Here is a 27,440-nt window from a genome sequence, read left to right as displayed (position 1 = left end):
ATTGCAGAGACATCCTCCGAAGAAGCTGTCACAAAACCGCAAGCCCTGAAGCAGTTTGCGATTGTTTCTTGCTTCACACGATCCCATGCTCGCGCTAACATGTGAATGGCACTGAGCAGGCTCACCTCGTATTTTGCGGAATTATTCATACACAAAATCATGCGCTCGAGGAGGTGCCGCCTGTACAGGACCTTAACATTCTTGATGATGCCTTGGTCCATTGGCTGCAAAACAGCTGTTGTGCTTGCAGGCACAAATGCGAGGCGTATTGCACTTAAGGCTGGCACATTCACGTGAGCACTGCAGTGATCCACAAGGAACAACACCTTGCGGTTCGAAGAAGCAAACTTGCAGTCCAATTTCGTTATCCACGCTCTCTTGTTCAACTCATAGTCCACAGGCAGCGTCTTTATGCCTTTAAAACACCTCGGCTTGGCGGTTTTCCCAATCACAAGTAAGCGACATTGTTCCGTGCCAGTCATTGTTTGCCGCGATCAGCACCGACACCCTCTCCTTGCTGCGTTTGCCCCCAGCACAGTCGTTGTCCTTGAATGTCAGGGCATTCTCTGGTAGAAGCCGATAGAAGAGTGCAGTCTCATCTGCATTGAAGATGTCTTCCAGTCTGTATTCGCCAAAATATTCACGCAGCTTTCCATCCTTCCACGTGGCGCATGTTTCCTGGTTAACGGACGCTTTTTCACCACACACGCTCTTAAAGACCAGGTCATGGCGATCTTTAAAGCGCGTCTGCCATCCGACGAAACGAAGTCGTCGATCCCCAACACTGTTGCAAGCGTTCGGGCTTTCATCGCAACGATGTCTCCTCTGAGAGGAAGTTTGTTGCTCCGGGCCTCCCTAATCCAAACCAGCAGAGCCTTTTCCAACTCTGGGTAAGCGCCGGTGCGCATTCGCTTCCGAGACGTCTTAAACTTGTCGTTCTCAAATGCATCCATTATTGTGCGCTTGTTCTTGGTGTAGTTTCAGTGCGTGTTCGGCTTGATCCCGTACTTCTGCGCTATGTCTTGTTTAGCGGCACCTCCCTTCTCAACTTCCTTCAAAACCTAGACTTTCGTTGCCAGGTCGAGCGTGCGATAAGAGCCACGGTTTGCCATGGCTATCAACTGTGCGACAATGTACAGTCAATTCCGAAGCGTAGGATCACCCGCGGAACAACCTAGCCAACGAGCTACACGCACAAAGGCCCTCGACCAACACACGCCACAGCACACGCCTTGACATGCGCTGCGCGCACCGCACGCTGCAAGCCTAATCTCGCACAATCTCGCCACTGCCAGTATGCAGCGCTGTGTGCACCTATGGCATCCGCGTGGCCTCCGCGACGCGCGGCAGCCGCTTCGCCGCCGGAGCTGATCGCAGAGGCTACGGCAGCCATAGCAATGAATAATCACGCCGCTCCAAGAAGGGCAGCGTTGCGGACGGCTGCGGTGGCGAAGACACCAACGCGGAACACGGAGCTGTTGCAGCACTTGAAAAAATTGCACATTCTACCAAAGAATGACGGTCACCTCGAGGATCCCGGCTGAAAATTAACTTCCAATTAAACAATATTACTGGATGAGGACTTCGAATTATCAAGCGATTCCTTCCATAGGATTATATGCAAAACTGACCGGACGAGCACTTCTCTTCTAATTAACCGAAAATTCCAATTAAGCGGCTTCGAATTATCGGGAGTCGACTGTATATTAGCTCTGCGATTGTCTGGTTCAGCTCTGGTCCTCCAAAATTGGTGTCACGCTGCACACTGCTCATGTTTGTGCCTCCATCCATCTGGCAGACCACCCAGTCTGCCTGTGTTTACCGGAATGCCCGACGTGCTGATACTTTCTAGTGTGGTGATAATACTCTGGCATGAAGTGATGGCTGCAAACTCATAGATGCTGGCACTGATTGGATATCGACAGCCCGATGTGCTGCAGCCACTCCGCTTGCCTGTTGCCTTGCAGAGGGACACGATGTCGCAGCTTGGCACGTTGCCGATCGCAAGATATGCAGCCCACAACACAACAAGGGCAATCCATGGTGCTTGCAAAAAGAAAGCTCGAGACCACTGACCACACAGCTTGTGTCAACACGGAACACACTGTGACACAAGCAGACGACACTTGCTGCGTCCAGGAAGTGCTTGAGTGTAGTGGTTAATTATCTATGTGTACTCTTTTTCTGTTGCATTTTTTTTATAGAGTAATATTAACCAACATTCCAAACTATTTCAAACAACATTTGTTCACCATAAAGTCGGAAAAATTATTGATGATGCAACCTGGGTAGCCAGTGAAACACCTCGCCCAACTGACGTCAATAGGGCTAGTTAGGTCAATTGTGGGGGGGCAGCTGATAACTCAGGTGGGCGCTGCTACTGTGATCGGTAGCAATGCACATTTTTAAAACCTTATAATAAATTACGTGCTTCATACGGAGTGCTTAAATGTCCCACTTAATTATCAGAAGGACCTACCCTAACGGCTCAGTATGTTTGTACAAAATCATCAAAATCATTTCAGGGTCGCTTTAACAAGAAAATGCTGGCCAACACTCCCAGGGCTAGATATACCCGCTAGTACACATGCACAAAGTAAATACAACCAAGAAAGTGCACTAGGGACGACGCTTAATGTTAAGCTTAATGGTGAGGGCATTGCGTGCATAATGCAGACGGTGTGGTCTTGGGTGCCACACTTGTGGAAAGTTGACTTTTCATCCATTTCCCTTTACCTTATTATTTCCACATTTAAATTAATGCAACAGTTAACCCTTTCAGGGTCAATGACGTTAATATATGGCGCCGCAAACAAGTTCAAAATGGTCGTTGCCGTATATTTACGGCCCCGTCTGTACCTACGTTTAAAAAGCGCACCAATTTCCCAACTTTTTCTGTTCTGTCATGTGCTACCACTATGTGGGAATACAGGGAATTTTTTTCGCGCGCCTCGCTCTCTCTTTCTGTTGCATGGTTTGTTTTAGAGCTAGTTTGCTCCCGCGCATCTATATACTACCGCTTGTGCATTGGCGCGCGCGCGGGCAGCGGTTTGGGTTTTGTTCTGCGGGTGGTTTCAGCTTCTTGCGCTTGCAAAACTGATGGCTATCTGGTTACTAATCGCTCAAAGGGCGACCGCTTGTTTCTCGCTTATTTAGTGCTCATAAGGGTGTGCATAGGAAGGATGCTGCCATGCATGCTTTCCGTGGCATTTTCTTTTTTCTTGAGACTCGCGAAAACTAATTGCCTCTGGTTGGCGATAAGATGAAGATTAGTGGAAGTTTGTCGCACGTTGTGCTTTTTTGACGGGCACACAACCACTCAGTTTTCTTGAGTGCGCGCACCTACGCAGTTCGATTACACTATGGATTTAGATATTAGTGTAAGAGCAGGAACATTTCAGAGGTGCGAAATATTCTCGTGTGTGCATTTCCAAAGCCTTGAACTATGTGTATAACAATGCATCAAATTTTTTTATACTTATGAGTTTATTTCCTTTTTTATTGTTATTATTCATGAATGAAGAGTACATACATACCAATGCAAAATTACGGTAAATTTTTCTCGAAATAAGTCCCTAAGAAGAATTGGAGTCTACAATAAAAAAATCGACCCTGTGTGGTCGCATATGGTGAAAGAAATCAACCCTCAAAGGGTTAATTTCCACTTTGCATTCTTTGGCTTCATTGTATGTTGAATGAAGTAGAAGTACCCATCCGTGAGATGATAATGCATTTGCACGATTCTAATGTGCCCCCATGTCTAACACGCACCCAAATGTTTCCAGGCTTAAAGTGAGAAAATAAAAGTGCACCTGAATGTAATATGGACAAGAATGTTTGTGCCTGATTTATAAAAGAAATATATAGTATGACCCCACGTTTGCGATCAGAAAAAAAGGCGTGTACAGTTTTCATGAAAGGGAAACTTTTCTTTTTTAAGTGAGGTTTTGTATGAAATCAGTGCATCGTTATTGCTATTTACACTTCATTGGCCACATATATCAAGCAAACATGGCGGTATGCTTGAGCCATCACATTTAGAGATACTAGCACTACATGTAGTATTACTTTCACAAGTTTTTACGTGGCTCAGCATCAGACTTGTCGAAATATGTGGCCGAGAGCATTCCTGACACTCTGCATAGATTGCAAGCTTGGCATGGCGGCAGAAGTGCTGGTGGTCTTATATGTCAATGCATGCGGTGATGAGTTGTGCAAAATTTCATGGAAGTGACAGTATCCCTGAAAACGATTGTTGTCGAGCACAACACAGGGTTCGCACAGCCCCTTGAAACCCTTGAATATCCTTGATATTGACAGTATAAGTTCAAGGGCCCTTGAAACTACTTGAATACCCGTTAGCTCCTTGTAATCCTTGAAACTCCCGTGGGATTTGTTCCGATAGAGAAAATTAACGACGTACCTCTGCAAGTCACGCTGATTTTAAAGGCTCTTTCGCTTACGAATGTCCATGTAAACAAGCTGTGTTGACTAAAGGGCAACATCAAGAAGTTTCGGTTTTAAATCCCGCAGCCCCTACGTCGTCTGGCAACTAATATGCATCGGAAATCGAATCCAATCCAGTGCGAGGCATATCGCTCGGTCCTGTATAGTGCCTAGAATGTACTCTAGTGCAACGTCCACCGAGCGTCTGCAACGCGCGACGTTGGCACGGGCAGTGATGCCTGCCGCCGCGGGCCACCAGACGGCGATGCCTGTCGGCACCATGCTAAACCGTGGGGAGTTCGACTGGCGTTCGTTTGCGATGCCTTGATTGCAATGCGTAGTTCAGTTCGCGCCTTGCTGCTGCTTTCGTTGCAGTCATTTCTTCTTGTGAGTGGGTGTTTTGCGTCTATGTGTGCGCTCGTCTGTCAAAAGAAACTTTAGACAGGTCGCGAAACTGCGATTTCCCAGACAGAGACGTGGAAAGAAACGGCTCCTCTCATTACCCAGCGCGTTCGCAGACCCCGAATGTATCGCGTATTGAGACAAGAACATAACAGAGGCAGATCGCCGGGCAAATGGGGAGGCTCGCGTCGTGTCTCGCCTGAAGTCCGCCCAAGCCTCAACATGGTCCGGCACAGTCTCGTAGTGCAGCGCACCAAGCGGCCGGCGGCGGCAGGCGTCACTCTCGGTGCTACCGCGACATCCGCACTCGGCGCACTAGTGAGTGCTCTTTTAGGCGCTATAGTTGGACCGTCTGTCGGCCTCGTGCGCGCCATTTCAGTGAAGTTCGCGTTTGCTTTGTGTGTTTGCTTTGACAAGATGCCAGGCGGGAAGTGCAAGTTTCAGTCTGCGTGGCTGCAACATACGGACTATCGTCACTGGGTAAGACCGGAACCAAGCGATCCTTATCGAGCAAAGTACGCAATATGTCAGAAGACGGTCGACATTGCAACGATGGGGGAATCTGCCTTGAAGAGCCACCAGAAAGGTGCGAAGCACCGATCCAAAACTGCAGCAGGTGAGGGCTGCTCATCCGTCGCAAGTTTCGTGCAAGCTGGAAATCTGACGTCCGCGGCTCCTTGTAAGCGTGAAACCACGGCAACTTCCTCTCGGGCTGCGACACTTGACGAAGACTGCAGAAAGCATGATTCCGTCATCGAAGCCGAGATTTTGTGGACGATGAAAGTTGTGTCGTCACACTACTCCTACAGCTCCAGTGGATCCATTTCTCAGCTATTTCAAAAGATGTTTCCGGATAGCGAGGTCGCGAGAAGCTTCACTTGCTCCGAGAAAAAATGCGCGTACGTCGCGTGCCACGGTCTACGCCCATTTTTCACTTCGCAGGTACAACAAATGATGGAGAAGTCTGACAATTTTGTTGTGCTTTTTGACGAAACCTTGAATGAATACCTGCAAAGAAAACAACTTGATGTTCACGTCAGATTGTGGAACAACTGTGAGGTGACAACCAGATACCTGACTTCGACATTCATGGGTCACAGCACAGCGGACGACCTTATGCAGAAATTGACGGAAACACTCGCGTCTTTTCCCCTGAGCAGGATTGTGCAGCTCTCGATGGACGGCCCGAATGTCAACTGGAGTCTTTTCAACAAGTTGCAGCAGCACATGAAGAATGACTTTCAAGTTCAGTGCTTGGATATTGGTTCATGTGGCTTGCACACAGTGCATAATGCTTACAAAGCAGGAATGCATGCGACGAGCTGGCCAGTTGACACCTTTCTGTCGAGCTTATTCTCACTCTTCCATGATGCACCGGCCCGCCGTGAAGATTTTGTTGAAGAAACAAGGAGCAAGCTGTTTCCACTTCCTTTCGTACCCCACCGTTGGGTCGAGAACGTGCCAGTACTGGAGAGAGCCCTGGCTATGTGGGAGCATTTGAGGCACTACACCGAAGCAGTGAGCGACCATAGGCTACCCTTGCCGAAATGTAGAGCGTATGAGAACGTCAGTGATTTTCTAAAGGACCAGCTTGCACTTGCGAAACTGAACTTTTCACTAAACGTTGCAATGGTTGTGCAGCCTTTCTTGACTGTTTTTCAGAGTGATTCTCCAATGACATTTTTTTTAGCGAAAGAGCTTGAAACTGTCTTGAGGAGCCTCCTTGCAAGGTTCATGAAGCGCTCGGTGTTGACAGAAGCCACGAGCATCACGAAACTGCTGCGAATTGATGTTCATGATACTGCCAATTACACGTCACTTGAGAAGGTGGACGTTGGACGAGTGGCTGAGAAGATCTTAAGGAGCGGAAAAGCGAGTACCAAGTGTGTCTTTGAATTTAGAGGTGAGTGTCGGAAGTTCATTGTAAACATGATCCTGAAAATCATGGAGAGAAGTCCTATTAGGTACCCTCTGGTTCGAGGGTTGTCATGTTTCGACCCCAGAGAGATGTCAAAGACAGAAATGTGCCTTGGGAAGCTGAAAGTTGTACTTAACTGTTTAATTGACAGCAAGCTTCTTTCTGAGCACAAGAGGGATATTGTGTGTGCACAGTACATTCAGTTCTGCCAAGAAAAACGGCATGAACTGCAAAACTATGAAAGAGACCAGGAACGCCTTGACGTTCTCTTCGTGCGCCTTTTGAAGCATGACCTGGCGTTCTCGATGTTGTGGGAAGTACTGAAGGTCCTTCTCTTGCTTAGCCATGGGCAGGCGTCAGTAGAAAGAGGTTTCAGTGTAAACAAGCAGATCGCGGTCGAAAATATGGCAGAGCTCTCGTATATCTCACAACGAGTCATCTGCGAGGCCGTGAAAACCCACGGTGGGCTGCTTAACGTTCCGCTGTCGAAAGAATTGAAGTCATCAGTGCGCCAAGCCAGGCATAGGTATGCGTTATACATGGACGAACAGAAGAAGCAAGCTGTAGCACAGCAGGTAACCTTGAAGAGAAAAGAACTCGAGCTAGAGCTACAGAGCATGCAAGAGAAGAAGACAAAGCTCCAAAAAACTCTTAAGTGCTTGCAGGAGTCAGCGGATCGCTTTTCAGAAGACGCCGAAGCAAAAAATGACCTGACTTGTCTTGTCAAGGCCAACAGTTTCCGTCGAACAGCCAAAGAAAAAGAAGCAGAGATAACAGCTCTGACCTCATGGCGGCTAACAATATTGAAACACTTGAAACGCGAAGAGGAAAGTATCGCCTTGAGTTTCTTCATTCTTTACTTAACCATAAGTTTGCTTTGGATCCTTCACAGTACATATCCCCTCTAACCACACGTCATACCCGACATCATCACATTCACTCATTGACACCGTATTTTGCGAAAACTGACTGTTTTAAATATTCCTTTTTTCCGCGGACAATATCCGATTGGAACCATGTTATGACATCTTAATAGTTTGCAATATTTGTCTCCTCATTTTTATGTGTATTTCTTTTCATTGTGTTCTGTATCTTTTGAGTTTTAAGAACATATGCCTGTCCTGCTTGGACCCTGAAAAGGGTCTGCAGTATGTACTAAATAAATAAATAAAATAATAAATTAATGCGAAAATAGGGCTCCTTTCCTAAGTCATGTGAGGAAATAAAATTATGCTAACACTCCTTGAATCCTGCCTTTTTGCATCCTTGAAATCCTTGAAATGTCCTTAAATTTTCAGCGAAATATTGTGTACGAACCCTGACAACATGAACCTACAGTAGCCTTAAAAAAAATGTGCTCTGCCGCCATCTCTCAATGGCAATAAGTCTGACAGCTTTGGTGGAAGGCTGCTGCCAACGCCGCAAGCGCAGTTTTGGTTTCGGATCCGATTCTACCAGGCAGACAATATTCGGACTCATCTTTTGAGAAAAAGGTGCAAATTAGATTCGTGTAAATATGGCATGTCATTAATGTCATGCTGACATTGTCATTGCCTTATCCGGCTCATCTTGAAGTGCAGACATTAAGTACACAAATAAAAAGGAAACAGAGGGCTTTTGCTTCTTACTATTACATGGGAATTCTTTGCAACCAGGCATACTGGAGACTTGGTGCTACTATAGCAGGAAACAGACAGGTGCATTCTCAACGCACACCTCAAGCCTTCCACCGTTGCCCCGTGTTCATTGACCAGATGCATTGCGTAACATCACTTCTGCTCACTGACGCAGGCCATCGAGCTGCTGACCAACTGCTATGTCCTGGTGCAGGGCAACACAGTCGCCGCGCTTGGACCCTACAAGGGGCTGCAGCATGTGAGGGCTTGTTTCTACGTTTCTTTCTCAATTTTATTGCAAGTGGCAATCTCAAGATACTTCATGCACTTTCTGGTATCTATCTATCTATGTTAGGATCTAACCATTTTCCTGTCACGCCAACACTGGGTATGTGCTGGGGCATATGTGCCACTCCTCATAATAATCATCATAACATCATAAAAGATATCACCACCAAGTACACACCCATCATAGCATGGATGCACTGCCAAATGTTTTTTCTTTTCTTTTTTATCTTACGCAGGAGTGTCCTACCTTTTTAGTGACTTCCTGTCAAACATATGTAATGAAACTGAGATTGCTGCAGTCACACAGTCGGGGGGGGGGCATTGGAAAACGGGGAAGAGAGAACAGTTAGCCTGTTAGCCTTCAAAACCCAAGTTGCTGAACATAGAAACGGTGCACTTGGTGAGGTTTTTCAGAGCCTGTTTTGGTGAATGCAGCATGCCGATATAAGGAGCACGAAGAAACAGCTGTGAAATAGTTGCGACGTGCCTAAGTTCCATTCCAGATTTTTGCAAACATGGTACGCAGCTGGAAACGAGCCTTGGGTAGTTCTTGTAATACAGTCGAACCCGACTATATCGAACCCGTCTACATCGAATTATTCTATATATCGAACAATTTCTGGTCACGGTATAGTTACAATGAGTATATATAGCAAAAATTACGCTTACATCGAACAAATATTGCAGTGACTTCCGATATATCGAACGTCAAGCGGCGGAAAAGTGCCCCCAGAAGTTGGCTTTCCCTCGCGGTAGCGGGGAAACCCGGCGGCGCGGCTCCATCCAACCGATCCAACCGCTCTCCCTACCGTGACCGCGCTGCCTCGGGCTGTTCGGGCGAGCCGTCGACACTCCCCCTGTCGCGCATAGTGGAGTCTTTTATCCTCCCTCTTTCTCTATCATCTTTCACTTCCCACTCCCTCTCCCCTGACGACGCTTCGCCGTGCTCCCTCACGGGTTGCAGAATCAAGCGTCCTTCCTTTCTTTAGATGGCGATCTATCGACACTCCCCAGCAAAAAATGATCCTGGCCCGCCCATATGGCCTGCATACAGCGCTTGCTCAGACAGCCAATCAGAGGCTCCTGTGCGCTCTTCGTGCAAGATGGCCAAAGTGCGAGTTGTCTGGCTGCTTCTCTGGTTTATCGTGTTTGCGCCTTGTGGGCCTTCTCCCGCTGTGTTGCCGTGATGAAGCGGCAGAATTCGCCTTTCGTCGTGAAGATCGAAATCATAAATCGCGTCGAACGCGATGTACCCGCAGCGTGCGAGATTCCGAGGAGCACTCTCGGCACGATTAGGGCTAAAGTGGCCGGACTCGCAACCCGGTGCCCATGGCGCCCGACGCGTACGCACGGCCGTGTACGAGGCGTTCTTCATACGTGCCGGTTTCCGCGTGCTCTGTGATGACTGTAAATTCTGATGAATGCGACGAAGCCGTTGCCGGTGTTGCCGAAGTTTGGAGCGAGCTGTCAAAATTTCCGGGACATTCGAATCAACGGTGGACGAGTTTGTGAGTGCAGATGATGGTGTCGCGACCACGGTAGAGCTTGGAAACGAAGACTACATCGCCGACATCGTACCGAGCACAAATAAAAGTAGGCACGTTGAGGAAAGCAACTACGGTCCTTTGCCCACATCCTCCGAAGTGATTGGTGCACTCGCATTAGTCCGGTGCTTCTGCGCGAATGCGGAAGGTTGCGGCCTCAGCTGCTCCGACTCCTTAGACAACGTGGGGAAGTGCGTGCGTCGCAGGCAGCGAAATTGCCCAAGCAGAAGAAAATGCAGGACTAATTTATGCGAAACTAAGCTAGTTTCGTCAATAAAGTGATTTTATATATGGTATGTGCTTTTATGACATCCAATTATTTAGCAGGCTTATATCGAATTATGCTCTATATCGAACTGATAGGCGTTTTTTTGCGAGTTCGATATAGCCGGGTTTGACTGTATCGAAGTCCTGCTCACTGTCCAGAAGGATGTTCCTGGATGTAGTTTGAGGCTCGTTGTGAAACCACAGCTCAATTGTCTTGACAACTTTCAGTCTCCTCTGCTTATTTTGCTCCTTTGGTCATCAAGACAAACTTGTTCACTCGCTCACTGTATTTGCAGATTGTACCATATTTACTCGCATAATGATCACACTTTTTTATCAAAAGATATTGACGCAAATTCAGGGGTGCAATCATTACACGAAATAAATTTCCCACAAAAATATATTTTTTTTTCATCCCCGTTTGCTGCGGGATGACAACAGGTCAACAAATAGGCGGCGGCCGCTGTATGTAGTGCGGGGCACGAAAACAAAAATGGCGGCCGGCAGAGCAAGTCAAACACGCCAAACGCGATTTTTTTTCTTCTCGTGAGTACATTACATGCATTGAAACAGTTTCTTCCGTATCAGTAATTAATAATATCATTAATATCGGCAAGTTTCCGGCAATAACGTAGCCATGTCCACTTTGAGGGGACAGAAACTGATGGGCACGCTTAGCTGCCAGTGACATAGAAACACAAGGTGGGCATGCTGTGGAAACTACGGTATTTGTCTTCACTGCTATCCTAATACGGCACGTTTCCACTAAGGGTGGGCTAATATTATAGCTGTGTTACAAGCATCGGCATATGAATAGGGTACACTTCTAACGTATCAGTGTAAACGTGGCTGCTATCGTTGCCACTCGCAATTCGTTGGGTGCCCACGAGTGCACATGAGAAGAATCGAATGGCACCTTTATTGTTGTTGTTGTTGTTGACCACAACCATTATAAAGCCTACACATAATAAAGGCAAGCTTGGTTGTACCTCTTTTTTTTTTGTCACGGAAGTGCGGAAAGGGATGAAATGGGGCATCTGCTTAAGAATGTTTGGTGCATGCAGACCGCTTGGTTTATCTTCAAGAGTCGTTCGCATAGCATTCGACAGATGGTAAGCGCAATCATTATTAGCTAGACTTGGCACATGATATATCGCTGCGGCAAGTTCAGGGTGCGATCATTACACGAGAAATTTAAAAAGTCGAATTTTGACAACAAAATTCAGGGGTGCGATCATTACACGAGTGCGATCGTTATGCGAGTAAATACGGTAATTACCATATTTATTCGAATCTAGGCCGATAGTTTTTTTCAAATAACCATATTTCAAGCTCTAGGGTCGACTTAGATTTGAGTATTTTAAGAAACGCACCAGTTTTTCATTGAAACTGCTAAATATGGTGCATAGCTAGTGCCATCTAGAAAAGTCAGTATCGCAGCCGCTACAAGCCGTGCCAGTAGCCAACCGTACACAAGCGAGGTCCCCATTTTGACCTGTGTCGTGTCGGCCATATCGGTGTGCGGCGTGGTGTTATCGCGATGGCACCAAGCAGGAGATGCCACTACAGTGCCGCTTTCAAGCGAAAAGTTGTGATAGCCGCAGGGGCATCGTCGAACCTTTAAGCCGGGCAGGACTTCGGCATCGATGAGAAAAACATCCATCGTTGGAGGGGACAACAACAAAAGCTTATTGCGTGCGCCGCAACGAGGATGGCATGTAGCGGGCCAAAGAAAGGCCGTCACCACGAAGTGGAGACAGTTTTGGCCGACTTTGTTCGGACACAGAGAGCAGCTGCCCTTCCAGTGACAACAGAAGTTCTCCAAGTGAAAGCTAGGAGACTTTCGAGGCATCGAGGCCTAACGCTAAAGGATTTCAAAGGCAGCTGGTGCTGGCTTCAGAAATTCATGAAGCGCTTCAGCTTCAGCCTCCTACCTCGCACTTCAATCACCCAGGAGCTGCCAAGCGAGTTCGAAGAAAAGCTGATAGCTTTTCAGTGCTACGTGCTGCGAAAGAAAGAAGCAGCAGGCTACAACCTTGGGCAAATTGGCAACGCCGACCAGATGGCTGTGCATTTTGATATGCCAGTGGGGTACACCGTGAATGAAAAGGGTGCCAAGGAGGTGAAGGTGCACTCTGCGGGCTACAAGAAGCAGCGCGCAACTGCGATGCTGTGCTGCACAGCTGATGGACATAAACTTCCTACTTATATTTTATTTAAAAGGAAGACGCTGCCTGCTCGGGAAACATTCCCAAGAAATGTCATTGTGCGGGCAAATGAGAACGGGTGGATGACGGGTGCGATGGTGGAAGAGTGGGTTAAGATTGTGTGGCGACGGCGTCCAGGAGCCCTTTTGACAAAGAACTCGCTCCTTGTCGTCGACTCTTACCGTGGGCACTTGACCGACAACGTGAAGGCTGTGCTAGCCCCAGCGAACACGGACCTTGCTGTCATACTGGGTGACATGACGGCCCAGTTGCAGCCACTTGATGTCTGCATGAACAAACCTTTCAAGGATCGTCTGCAGAAATATTACACGTATTTTGCTTGAGCAACATGAGAAAAACTGCGATGTCTAGCCACGCTATAAAGCATAAGAAAGCCATGAAGGCCCACAAAATGGCTTTTGTTAAGTTAAGCAGTGCAGCCCTGTCAACCGCAATGAACATCGACGAAGGGGCGAGGAGAGCAAGCCCCTCATCGATGCCTCCTGCTACATCAGCTCCTGCACACATCTTGGTACGTGGTTTTCTATTGAAGAAAGGTGTTGTGAAGGCTGACATTATATGGTGTGTGAATGCTGTAATGACTCATGCATCCCTCCGTTCCGTGGCATCATCGGCGCCGCCCTTTCCATTGATGTTGCAGTCTTGTGAAATTGCCACAGAAGTACAATGGAGAAAAGACAATGGGGATACTATCTGTTACAGAATTGCATCATTCTTGCGAAAGAAGCTGCCATCAGCTCTTGCTACAGATGTAGCATTCCATGAATCGCTAAACGAAGTAGCACAGAAAGAACAAATGGATGTGCTGTTCAGATGCTAGGATTCAACTGATGCTACTGTAAAAACTCAGTACCTGACTTCATGTTTTCTCCTGTTCTGAAGACCTAACATTTGCGTTCAAGAAAGCCATAGAGGATATAAAGCACAAGATATTGCAACTGTCAATGGATGGGCCAGATGTGAACTTCAAGTTTTTTAGATACCCTAAGGAAGAACCCAGTTGTCACGACAGGGACAAATCTTGGACATTTGAAGCTGTGGCTTGCACATGGTCCATGGTGCCTTCAAAACAGGCCATGCAGCAACTGGCTCGAATTTGGTAGTCTTCTTGGGTAGCATTTATAACCTTTTCAAGTGTTCCAGTGCGCCGTGCTGAATACACTCGCATCACAGCAAGCACATTGTTTCCTCTCAAATTATGTGCGGTTTGATGGCTTGAAAACAGCATCGTGGTTTCAAGATCTTTTCAAGCAAGTATACTACAGTCGAACCTGACTCTGTCGAACCCGTTTACATTGAATCATTCTATATATAGAACAATTTCTTGACACGGTATAGTTACAATGAGCATATATAGCAAAAATTACGCATACATTGAACAAAAATAGCAGCGACTCCCGATATAATGAACGTCAAGCGGCGGAAGAAGTGCCGCCAGAAGTTGGCTTTCCCTCGCGGTGGCGGGGAAACCCAGCGGCGCGGCTCCATCCAACCGCTCTCTCTACCATGACCGCGCTTCCTCGGGCGAGCCGTCGATACCATCCTGCAAAAAATTATCCTGGCCTGCCCGCCCGCAGCGCTTGCTCAGACAGCCAATCAGAGGCTCTTGTGCACTCGTCGTACAAGATGGCGAAAGTGCGAGTTGTCTCGCTGCTTTCCTGGTTCATTAGACAGTTTTAGTTTAGCGTACGCAACTTATAGCGTACGCTATAGGCTATAGTGTAGCGTACGCTAAGCAGTGCACATATTTTAGTTTTAGTTGGCTGGCGAGATCTTTGGATCTCAGAGGCCATATGCTGTCGTTGCGGCTATTTCCCGACTGTAGCGATAGGTGGTGCTGACATCTCGAATGTTTCTTTCGTTAGGCTTCAATTCGTTCGAAATGAGAAGCGATCTCTAAAACACCACAAAGTTATCCCTAATAGTCTGTCGTCGAAGCGGCCTGAGACTTAAGCAAAAGCCGTTTACACAATCATTTGCTATGAACGAAATGCATTTTACAAAAGCAATGCCAAATTCAATTCGAAGCGGGCAGCCGGGACCACTGCCATGTTTCACGCAAACTCTGCAAACCACGCAAGAACGCTAGTGCTAAATCTGAGAAAGAGCGTGCGTACGCTATGCACTATGGGTCGTTTAGCGTTCTGCGCATGTGCAGTGATGACCCGCAATTTTATAGCGTACTCAATGGTACAGCGTACGCTGTACTAAAGCTGTCTATTGTGTGTGCGCATTGTGGGCTTTCTCCCGCAGTGTTGCCGTGATGAAGCGGCAAATTCGCTTTTCGTCATGAAGCTCAAAATCATAAATCGGGTCGAACGCGGTGAGCAGTCGGATGTCCCTGCAGCGTGCAAGATTCCGATGAGCACTCTCAGCACGATCGTGAAGAATAAGGCATATTAAATCTATGGCATAAGGGGGAGGTTAGGGCTAAGGTGGCCAAACTAGCGACCCGGTGGCGCCTGACGTGGACGGACGGCTGTATGCAAGCGGTTCACCTGAAATTGTTTCAGCCGTGCCCACTTCCACGTGCTCAATGATGATTAAATTCTGATAAATGCGACGAAGCCGTTGCCAGTGTTGCCGAAGTTTAGAGCGAGCTGTCAGGATTTCCGGAAGCTGTTGACGAATCAGTGGTGGACAAGTTTGTGAGTGCAGATGATGGTGTCGCGACCACGGGAGAGCCCGAAAATGAAGACTATATTGCAGACATCATACCAAGCACAAGTGAAAGTGGGCACAATGAGGAAAGCAACGATGGTCCTTTGCCCACATCTTCCGAAGTGGTTGATGCACTTGCACTAGTCTGGTGCTTCTGCGCGAATGCGGAAGGTTGCGGCCTCAGCTGCTCTGACTCCTTAGTCAATGTGGAGAAGTGCGTACGTCGCAGGCAGCAAAATTGCCCAAGCAGAAGAAAATGCAGGACCACTTCATGCTAAACTAAGCTAGTTTCATCAATAAAGTGATTTTATACATGGTATGTGCTTTTATGACACCCAGTTATTAGCAGGCTTATATCGAATTATGCTCTATATAGAACTGATAGGCGTTTCTTTGCGAGTTCGATATAGCCGGGTTCGTCTCTACCAAACTTGATAAAGTATGTGGTGTGTTCAGCTAAAGCCAAGAGCAAGCCAACATGCACCAGCTACGCCACAGTTGATAGTCGCTGACACAATGCTTCTGGCAAAACTGGCTTTCATGCCATCAGTGGCCAAGGCATTGAAGCCATTCCAGGCCGAATTTTAGACAGACAATCTGATGGTTGCCTTCCTTTCTGCAGCATTGTAGGCTATCTTACAGTCGCTGTTGGGAGGGATCATTAAACTAAGACATTTTAGACGCTGCTGACATGCCCTTCAAGTTGCTTATTAAAATAGATTTGGTGTGAGAACATCGTTTCTGTCAAAGCTTTTGATGTTGGTTTCATGGTTTGTTGGTTTTTATGTTGGCCAAAAGGAACTTTGAAAAGCTGCAAAGCCATCTCCACTTGCACTGCTTACTTTCAAGAAGGAATGCATTTCTTTTTTGATGGTGTACTCGCAGAAGATTGTGGAAAGGTCGCCTCTAAACTACAAGCTAATGATAGGAACAAGTTGCTTGGATCCGGACTGCGTCTTCTCGGTGGAGGTTGGCAAAATAAAACTTCCATGTACTGGAAGTTACAGCTTGAGTGATAGCGTGAGCAAGCATCATGAAGAACTCAGAGGAGGAGGAAAAATAAACTTTGTTTTAGGACAGCAGGTTTGAGACCTAGGCCTCTCTACCTAGATGATGGCCTCAAGCCTTCAGCCTCTGGCGGCATCTTCGGCCTGCTGGATTGCCTTAAGTTGGCATTCCGGTGCACAGCTGAGCAATGCGGTCTCCCACTGCTCTCTGGCCTTGTGTATTTTATTCTGTATCGCTGTCCGAGGACAAGCCCAAACCATATGTTGTAGGTCCACCCTTTCTTGACAGAAGCTACATCTATCTGTGTAAAAGTCCGGGTAGTAGCGGTGGTAGGCCACCAGGTTCGGATATGTATCTGTTGGTAAGAGCTTCCATGCGGTCGCTTGCCGTATAGGTTAACGAGGAGTGTGCTGGGGGGAAATTGGCCTTTCCGAATTTATAGTGTTTGGTGATCTCGTTAAAGCTGGTCATCCGGTCACTCTCCGTTCCCAATATTTGCATGTCACCTGCTTGGCCTGTCAGTTCTTGAGCCAGATTGTGCACTATTTCTTCCCCGGGAAGGGAGGAGTGTGCGGGTGCCCATATAATGTGAACGCCTTGGTCTTCACGAAAGTTGGTTAAAATTCTCAGCACTTCCGGCGAAGAACTCAGAAGCAATTTTTTTTTAACTTGTTTGGGCAGTAACTACTCTATGTAATGTTGTCCTGTACAAAGGGTTGAGGGCTAGAGACTACATTATGTTTTGACTGGTTGTCCGGATGATCATATTTTGTTCTCGCAAACTTGCCCGGATGTTCTCGTTTGAGTGCCCGGATAACGGCTCTGTCTTTTGGCTCAAGGTCACTTGAAGATAGCCCACAACGGCAGCTAAAGGTATTTCATCCTTAAAACAAGCACTTATGCTGGAAATACTCACAGAGCACCGGTGGCTGACTGGCTTGGAAGCAGAGCCGGCACACCGATCCTATGTGCAAGTCTGTTCGCTGAACTCTGCAGAGCTACTTCTGAAGAACTTTGGTAGTATGGCACAGAGACCGTACACCTTGTGGGTTGGGCTGTGCTCACGAAACCATAAGGAGTTGTTTATCTTTGTCAAGATCATCCTCAACATGTCCTATGGCAATGCTGTCATTGAAAGTGGCTTTTCTGTAAATAAAGAGTGCCTCATAGAGAACCTGAAAGAAGAATGTCTAATTGCACAGAGAGTAGTGTATGATGGAGTTTCAGCAGCAGGTGGTGTAGCCAGTGTTGACATAACAGACAGTATGGTGGAAATGTTACGTGGTGAAATCTGTGTGGGAGGGGGACCTCAAGAAAAAATATGCAGATTCCACGCACTGTGGGAATCGATGTAAGCAAAGCTTTCTGTTCTGGTTGCTTTGATCGACAATTACTAGCGGTGATGTTGATGGTGAGAGCTTATATTCTTAAGCGTTTAGTCCAATGCAAGAGTGGGGAGTTGATGTTAAACGTTACCTTGTGTACACCACTGCTGTTTGTCTGCGTAGTCCACCGAACACACAGGGAGACGTGTTTGCTTGAAGCATTGGTGTGCACCATTGTACATAATCTCTGAGAGGGTTGAGCATTATCATTGTCTCACATGACACATCGCATTGAAGTGTTAAACTTCAATTGAATTATGGGTCTGTACGTACCAAAACCAAAATCTGACTATGAGGGGCACGTCATAGTGGCAGACTCCGGATTAATTTTCACACCATGATGTTCTTTAACGTGCGCCTAAATAAGTGCACTAGCGTTTTTGTATTTTGCTCCCATCGAAATGTGGCTGCCAAGATCAGGATTGAATCCGCAACCTCGAGCAGTGCCATAGTGGTCAAGCTACCGCAGCAGGCACAGAAGTGTTGATTTGGCATGCGCCTTCTTCCGTAGTGTCGCACAGACCCTACGATGGTTTAATGCGGCTTTGCATCTGCATGCCCTGCATCAGTTGTCCACTTGACACATTTGTACGGTGCTTACTTTTTCAGAAATAGCAGAAGCGCACCGTCCTGTGCCTTCAATTTATCCGCAGCCGCAGTTTCCTTGCCTTCTCGCGCCATCTTTTTCCCTCTCCCACCCTCTCCTCCTGTATGGGAACTGTGAGAGTGGCAAGGCTGTTATTGACTCGTTACGCAACTGTGTCAGTTCTACCCATTCTCCGCCTCCTCTCCCCTTTCCTCTCTAGAGTTCTATCAACGTCCTCTGTGGACTTGCACGTTAGTCGAACGGTAAGTGCTGCAATTTCTGCAATGCCTTTGCGGGGAGTCATGGATAATTCACGGTTGTCAAGAGGCCAATGTGGCAACACCCAGGGAGCTCCAGGGGGCATTGTGCACATGCCACGCGACGGAAAGATCCAAACGAGTTTCTCGTGTCGACTTTCCTTTCTGTCAGGCTCTTTCCATGTATATGCACGCTCTGAAGCACCCTGCGACTGGGCATGCAAGAACACAGCAGCAGCACAAAAGTCCAAGGAAGAGGCGAAGAAAGCTTTGCTTTAAAAGAAGCAAGGCAGGCAGTATGCATTTGAGGCTGAACAAAGCAGGAAAAAGGGGGACAACCTACATCAAGTAGCTTTAACAAAAAGAAGCAAAGGCTCATCAGTGGAGCACAGAATGAGGCTTCTCTTCTCCAGGAGGAAATTGACACTCTAAAGCCATGAATAAATGTGCTCATAATCTCATTTTGGTGCTGCTGTAAACTGTTTAACCTGTTCTGTTTGTGGAATTCTCTTTGTGAATTGTGCCTCTGTATTGACTCTCAAACTTTCCTTTTTTATGTTCAGGAAACTTTATTGACTTTATCAAGGAAAACCTGGAAAATTCAGGGAATATATATATATTAAGTAATTTAGTAGGCACCCCGAGTGTGTAAAGTTAATTTCGTATATATTAACAAGTATCTGATGGCTATTTAGATAATTTACTGTGCTTGGGAAAGTGCATTTGCAAGCAGCTTAAACTAGATGGCGCACCACATTCAGGACTGGCGTGACCGGCATGTTGTGGGAAGGCCACAGTTGGGAGAAAGCTTATGTGAAAAGGAATGCCTCTTTCTGTCATCTTTTATTTCGAATTTGTCTGTTGAATAACTTTTGTATGACTGTGTCAGTTTTCGTATTTCTTTTTGCATTCACCTCGGGATAATGCAAGGAACACATTGTGGTGCAGAACTGGGCAGTTATGGAAGGGTCATGGGGCCCCTTGAAACAGCCCCTAAGCAGACGACGCTTGCACCTGGCGTTTGTTGCTATGATGTAAGTGCCGGCACGCTGCCTTCGAGATTTCTCAGCGTGCTGCATTAAGCCACAGGGACTACTTTATCTTGGGATGTCATGCTGAGAAGCTGCATGCCTTAAGTCATGCGTCACTTCTGATGAACGATAATGGCGGCATTTTTTAAAATATTTTTTTTTGTTTTGGCAATAAAAGCAGCTATTTCTGTGAGCTTTTCGTGACTCTTTTACTCCTATTTAAAACGTCAAATTTTGCACAGAGGCTTCTTTATGTTACATTATCCTAAAATAGGCTTTTTATGCCCTCCGAAATTTCATTGCAGTTGGCCTTTAAGGGTGATGGTTCGGGCTAGTTGGCTTTCCATTTTAGATTGTGTGATACAGCACGAAGCAGGGACAAGGGACGCAAGAAAAATGAGGACAAGTGCTTACTGCCAACTGAAATTTTATTGCCTGGTGCAAGGTGTTGTACATAAAACACAGAGAGAAAACGACATAAAAAATATATATGTAATGAGACACAATACAGATCAAATACAGCCTTTAAGCTCCTTTTTTCACCTCAGTGTGACCTTCTAGGTAATAGTCAACATTTGTGTTATCGATCCTCTTGTGTCTGTTTCATATGCCTGCCATGTTTCGAACGTTGAATCCCTGTCACCTTGCTCTGCTTCCCGTCTATCTATCAGTGCTGTAATTTTGACGTGGGCTTTACCAGAGTATTGTGCCCACTGCATGATTTCCCAGTTTAGGGTCATATGCCCTCTGTGACAGAGAATATACTTGGCCTGTGCAGGTTCGCAAGATAGTGGAAGACACAATGAAGAACATCCACCCCGTCTACAACATCAAGGTGGGCTGATCTCTCTCACAGGCCTTGTTCAAAAGCTGATAGGTCACACGCTCGGGTCAAGTTAAACCTGTTGCAACATTATTTCTCAACCTTAGGCTCCCATTCAGCAGCATGGTCAGTTTTGTGCATTGCCAGGCGGCCAAAAGCTTCTGGAAGTTTTGAACTGCAGCATAAGACGAGTTAGTGGCAACATTGTAGAATGCCTGCTTGATTAGAACTGCAATGTGGTATACACCATTTTCTGTGTCCTAAAAAGTAATTGTGTCATTAAACAAAATTTGTGAGCTTAATCTTTGCATTTTTGTGTGTTATTGTTTGCCCTTCACATTTCATTTGTCAGGTATATTTTTCTGCCTTACCTTTTTCATGGGTAAATTATTCTACTAACAGGAATTGACGAAAAAATGGTGGAAGCAAATGTAAATGCAGTGTTGGTTCCAAAGCATTTAAGCTCCCTATTTTCCATTACTTCGTGCAGGACTGTTCATATGTTTTGTGGACATGAGCATGGCACGTGAATCAACTTACATGAACATAACGGCGTTCTCTGTGCCATGTTTGTGGAAGATATGAACTGTGTCCGATGCCACATGCTAGACGTTATGAAGTTACTGTTAAAGACACCCATATCAAAATGATGCTCTTGGAAGGGCATCAAAAGGTGTCGTGACTTGTCAAACGGTCTGCACGACATGACGACTTCTCTGTTGCATGGCTGTCCCAATGTCAGGCCCTGATGATCAAGCGCGAGCTGGCCAAGGACCCCAAGCTATGCAACGAGAATTGGGAACGCTTCCTGCCGCACTTCAAGGCCCAGACGCTGTCTAAGCGTAAGAAGCCCAAGAAACAGCGCATCAAGGGCGAGTACACGCCCTTCCCACCACCACAGCCAGAGAGTAAGGTGCGCCAGCCTTCCCCCACTTCCCTTGGCTTGCCTCTGTGCCGTAGCTGCATTGCAGTTGCTGCTACCAAGCCTGAGGGCTTGTACGAGCTTAGCTTGAGAACTGCAGCTTAACTCTTTCTTAACCGCCGTTGCTTGTAATTTATGGGTGAAGCAGGTGATTTCTGTCATACCACTTGTTAATGGGCCTTGGAAGCCGACTTAAATGAAAGGTCACTTTTGGGAAATTGATTATAAATGAGTACCACAAGTAATCTTAGCAATACTGCAGGGCATGTAATTGGCTTCATTTTCTTATTAAGAGCCTTTAAACAGCAGCTAAACAGACCGTGTGGGCATCTGGTGGTTGGTGGACACGATGCAAATCCCAGACCATGGCATCTAAGACTTACATTGCACAGCAGCTGCCGTCTGCAGTATAATCTCGATGATATAAGCACACTTAACACGAATTTCAGAATGATACAAGTTTTTCAGAAGTCCCAGCCCAAGTACATCAGCTTTTAATGTCGTAAATTTTGAATGTTGCAAACTGCCTTTCATGCCCTGGCGAATGATACAAACAGTCAAGCTGCCGCACTGTCACCGGCAGAGCTGGCTAGAAGGCCCCAGCACACTGGTAGAGCAGCCACACCGATGCATTGGTTGCATTTCTCAACCTATGTTGCTCCACCATGACTCCATCCTTGCGTGTAAGAAAAAAAAAAAACGCTTTTGCTTTGTGCAGTATCATGCAATTTGGTGGATGTTTTCAAACATCTTGTGAACCAGGAGCCGGCAATCACATGCTGCGACCCAGTCTTGCCGCACCAGCGAGATCGACGGCATTCACTTTCGTGGGTAGCCTTATTATGTGCCTTCCGTCATCTCCGATGCCCGATGAATATTCAAAGTTTTGCTACCTTTGCACTTATCAGACTGCACAATACAATGTAGCTTCGCTGCTGCAGAGAAAAACCAGCAGATTCCCTAAACGAGCAACCAATAGGAGTGCTCCCTGCACGCCTCATGACTGCAGTAAGGAATTATGATGCTAATTTTTCCTTTTCCCACTCGCTTTCGTTGCCCTTAATTCTGCATGGAGAAATACAGCGCTGTGACTATCAGAATCTCCAATCTTGCGTTTAAGGCAATAACAAGATGAGCGGCGCTACGTCAGTGGAAAGCCACAGTTGCGTGACCGACGGTGCGATAGGACCTTTTAAAGCACGATTTTCTCCCCAGTTGTGAAAACAACACACTAAAAAAAAAATCTTGTTTTCTCATATGCTGTTGTGTCTTTGTTCCTTATATTTCACCATGAGATTGTGGAAAAAAAAGAACATTTTGAGCAAGTCAATCATTTCATTGCACCATCTCCTCTTACTTCTCTGATATTTTATGTTTTTGGGTCATACAAATTTTGAATGATACAAACTTTTTCGCCTTTCCAAGAGATTTTTACTGTCGAGATTCTACTGTAATCTCGCAGGCCATGCTTAGTAGCTACTATGGTTCTCAACATTCTGTGCCCTGCTTCGTTGGTGGCGCGAAATAATAGTAGCGTTTTTTGTAGCTTCGGCATCAGACATGTCCGTTTTGGCTGGTGTTTCATGATGCATCCACTCGTATTGCAAACTCAAGGTTTTGCTAGGAGGATGGTCCACAACCACACTGTCTAAGGCAAGTTTATGTGGTCCAAAATTTTGTCACATTTTGCTTAATGTCATAATATTTGCAGTAAACACTTCTATTAGAAACTTCTTGTATATTCTGCAAGATCCAGCAGAGTTCCTGCCTGGCGGACCCAAGCACTACTGCACTTGGTGCGCATTGCCCCATACATCATCTGCTAGCCTCTAGTGCGTCTGTATTAAAGACTTTTAGTTCCTCCAAAAATTTCTTACTGTTCGCAAATTACTGAGTTGCCGGAGGCGTAAACATGAGCAGCCAGGTTTGTGGTGCCATGACGCAGAGCTCGGCAACACAAACACAAAGCTGATATATTGCAGTAACGAAGTGTATTCTACTCAGCTGCTAGTGTAAATTTGCTGCAAGGCCGTAATGGTAAACATATTGCCTTTGTAAATGTTTTTTATTCCTACATCATGTAACACGAAAATGTGTCTGTAAGGCATTGTGGTTAGATAAAGTGCGAGCTGATCTAACACAGAGCACATTCGTACCAAAAACACAATGAAAATGTTGAGTAGAGTTAGTATAGTAATTAGTAAACTGTTTGTTGAACTATCCACAACTGAGCACTTGCTCCAGCATATGAAAATATTGCGGCACAACCCATATCACGATGACTGTTGACAGTCATGTGTTTAGCATTGAATCAGTATGGTGACACAACGTATTGCCACCGTCGAAACGAGTTATGTGTGAGGAGTGTACTTCCCTTTCATGCTTCCCTGAGAACACTCGGAGCCATCTAGCGCCGCTACTGCGAAGCCTGCGCATGGCCTTCAAAATGCATGGAGCATCGGTGCATACAAATGCTGAGAAATGCTTCACACGGCAACTGGGCTCCCCTCTGTCGCTTTTTTCTGGACACGCTGCGCCAGCTAGTGGCTGGCACTGCCGAGAAGTCTGCGCGTTGCCTCCGAGACGAGAAGCGTGGCACGCTGGTGCCTGTGGACGCTGAGAATTGTTCCCTCGCTTGCCGCATACTCAGTGGCACATACTGAGTCATCCAAGTTGGCGAGAGGTTCTTTAAAGAGAGTTGAATTTAAACCCATTGAATTCATTGCGCAGCTTGCTAAAGCGTTGGTGTGAAAGGCATGCATAGCAAGCGGCACATGCCCGGTGCACGTGTGGTACGGCCTGCTAATGCGTCGGGATGCTGTTCTTGGGGAACCCTTGTCATCTGGGTTCAGTTCCACTCAGCATCAGAAATGTTTAAGGGATCTTGCTATTGTAGAGTGCCACATCTCCAGCGACACATATCTGGTTACCCAAGTTAGCATCAAACACATTCATTGAACAGCGGCACACGCCTACTGGCGCTTGCCCTGTGACCCAAGTTGATATCAAAGAGGTTCGTCGAAGACCAGCACAGACTGAGAGGCACATGTGCAGTACTACAAGTCAGCATAAAAGATCATCTCCACTGTTATCACCAGCTCTCTCACCCATGTCGGCGTGAGAGAGTTTTGTTGATGTCACGACTGTGAACCTCTGATGTCACGACTGACTCGAAAGCATCATGCTGAATCGATAACGTCATTTAGAACACGTACTAACACATACAAGTTTTCATTTTTTTCTACGAACGATTACAGACTTGAACGCTTTGCCGCTATGTATCTTTTAGAACAGTGACTCATTCGACGCATTAATGTCATAATGTGGCGCGCTTTTCTTTTGTTTTCTTCTTGCTTTTTTTTTTCTTTCTTTCCTAACTTGAACCCAAGGACTGTTTTTTCTAAAGTTGCAATGTTTATAATTGTTTTCACGGCCATAAGGTGCTCATTAATGTGTCATGTTTGTATTATTTTTTTCCCTCTCTTCATGATCTGTGATGATTTCTGTTTGATGTTTTTACTAGTGCTTGTGCAAACCTTTTTGATAGCCCTCCTGCATGGGCCCCAGCTTGGGCCTGCAGTATTGTAAATAAAATAAATAAATAAGAGAGGCATGTATGTACACATTGGCACATACTCTGTGGCGCAAGTTGATCCGATGGTTCGTTTCGAATCCTGTTGCCTCAGCACAGTAGCCTGATACGCTAACGATGACTGACTACCCAGTGAGCCTGCTAGGCGGGGAAAAGATACAGACATAGATATACACATAGATAGATAGCCCTCGGAAAGCGTCTGAAATACGCAAAGAATGCTAACACATTAAAATGTTACCATGGGTTTCGTATTAAGTTTTCCATGCATCAGAATTTTTAGGTATCAAACTAGGCATATAGTACATTGGGCTTCAAAAAGGTACTGTAATATATCCTTGTACAGTTGAAGTTTGTATGTGACATTGTCAGGTAATACTGTCTTCACATATGTTATCACTCTTATCGTGCCGGTTGCTTTGAGGTGTAAGGGGTCGCTGCACAGCATAGAGAAATGTAGACACAAGGTGAAGAAAGGAGAGGGTGAGCACTGACTTAATACTGAAATTTATTATACGCAAGAGTGAGGAAGGAAGAGTAACTAAATGTATGTGCGGGCCCATGTGCTTGTTTCTTCTTTTCTTTACCTCATGTCTATGTTTTTTCTTGCTGTGTAGCTGACAGATGGTTGTACAAACTCACCCAAGTTTCCACTCTTCCAATTATTATCACTAGTTCAGTGCAGTTGGGAAGTTTAAATACCAATAACTCTACCTAGATCGCATTCAGCAATGTGTGTACTGTGTATGTTTCCATGCGCGTTACCAACTGCCTGTCTGCTCTAATGCGGCGACACTGCTGCCACCAGTCGGTTGATCTCGTGGTGAATCTTACTTTTTGGGGAACAAAGTTTAGTTCTTGTAAGCAGTATCAAACTTGTTTCTCCCACCCAGTTTAGAAGCACTTGCTTTGTTGCCAAGCCCCGTGGTCTTTTCTTGCATTGAACAGATGGACAAGGAGCTTGCCTCGGGCGAGTACTTCCTCAAGGAGCGTGAGCGCAAGACCAAGAAAAAGCAGGAGAAGGAGCAGGCCAAGGCCGAGGCCGAGGCCCAGCGCCAGGAACGCCGCAGCAAGTCCTTCCAGCCGCCTCCGGAACCCAAATATGTGCCCAAGAAGCAACCAGCAGCCAAGGAAGGTGAGCGCAGCTGTCCTGACTTGTGTTGGCTGAGTATGAATAAGGGTTTGCTGTTTCCGATGGCTGCACAGAGTCCTAACTTGGGCTCTTTTGTAGCAACTGCTGACTTGCAGATGCATTTGGAAATCTTCAGTGTTGTAAGGCCCTCGTGCTTGAACATTTGAGCAACGCTCAATGCTACAGCTGCTGCTTCTGTTAGCTTCCCATGTACGAATGGCATTATTAATTTTTATGGACTACAGTAAAATCTCGGTAATGCAATTACGCCTGATACAAATTTTTCGAAATTCATGGCCCAAGTTCGTTAGCTTACAACATGCTATATTTCCTATGTTACAAACTTCTTTTTTGCGTCATGGCGATTGGCGTGAACAATTGAGCCGCTGCGCCATTCCTGGCGGAGCTAGTGAGGACGTCTTGGCGTGATCGACGAAGTGGCCGTGCCTATGCACTGGTCGCATTTCAGTTGCCAGGATGGCCTACATCACTCCGTCGCTCCTGCTCCATAATAAATAAACAAAGAAAGAAATTGTTTTGTGCAGTATTATGCAACTTTGCAGTCGTTTTCAAACACCTTGCAACTTTATCAATAGCTGGCAAGCACATGTGACGCAGTCATGCCGCATCAGCAAGACCAGTGGTATTGGCATCCATGGGTAGCTTTATCTCTGTATTCTACATCTTTTATCCTACCCAGGGTTAGAAGGCAATTCGAAACTTTACTACATTTGCACCCTTCAGACTGCATGATACAAAGTACTAGCCTCGCTGCCGTAAAGTAAACAGATTTCCTTATCTTGAGCAAATCATGCCCTTATCGCCATCAGCCGGCAGTTCAAAGTAATGAAGGAAACTCTGGATAGCTTGGCAGATCTTGAAATCTTGGCCTTGAAACATGCGAAATGCACAGCTCGTTGCTGCCAAAATGTGCGTGGAGCAAGTGTAATTTAAATTCACAGCAAGGTAATTTAAATTCATGTCAGCGAATAGAAGTGCTCCCTGTATGCCACATGACTGCTGCAATGAATTGCGACACTAAGTGTCCCTTCTCACGCTCTGTTTTCTTGCTTTTATTTCTGCATGGAGAAATGCAGTGCTGCAGCTATGTGAACCTCCGATTTTTTGTATTTTCAGTGATAGCAAGATGGTGGCACTGCGTCAGCGGAAAGCCGTGCTCACACAATCAGCAGTGTGATAGCACTTTTCGAAGCCTGATTTTCTTCCCAATTTCTATGACAGCACACTAGAGAAATGCAATTTTCTGGAGTTGTGCTGCACATTTCAGAATATTTTGCCATGAAATAAAGGAAGGCCTTAGGATTGTGGAAAAA

General features: G+C 46.2%; 2 protein-coding genes across 2 annotated transcripts in view; both read left to right on the top strand.

The window, feature by feature from the left end:
* The window catches only part of LOC126538501 (KRR1 small subunit processome component homolog), a 64,242-nt gene that overhangs the window by 29,281 nt on the left and 7,521 nt on the right, over positions 1-27,440 (top strand). The window contains exons 5-8 of the mRNA XM_050185357.2: positions 8,558-8,641; positions 20,416-20,472; positions 21,203-21,373; positions 25,923-26,109. Coding sequence (XP_050041314.1) covers positions 8,558-8,641; positions 20,416-20,472; positions 21,203-21,373; positions 25,923-26,109 — 499 coding nt within the window. The remainder of the gene's footprint in view (positions 1-8,557; positions 8,642-20,415; positions 20,473-21,202; positions 21,374-25,922; positions 26,110-27,440) is intronic.
* On the top strand, positions 4,993-7,674 carry LOC140217066 (uncharacterized). Its single transcript, XM_072287486.1, has one exon. The coding sequence runs from the start codon at positions 5,071-5,073 to the stop codon at positions 7,672-7,674; it is 2,604 nt and encodes an 867-aa protein (XP_072143587.1). The 5' UTR covers positions 4,993-5,070.

The sequence above is a fragment of the Dermacentor andersoni genome, chromosome 4, assembly GCF_023375885.2.
Source record: "Dermacentor andersoni chromosome 4, qqDerAnde1_hic_scaffold, whole genome shotgun sequence".
Lineage (NCBI taxonomy): Eukaryota > Metazoa > Arthropoda > Arachnida > Ixodida > Ixodidae > Dermacentor > Dermacentor andersoni.
This window is presented reverse-complemented; position numbering and strand designations above follow the sequence as displayed.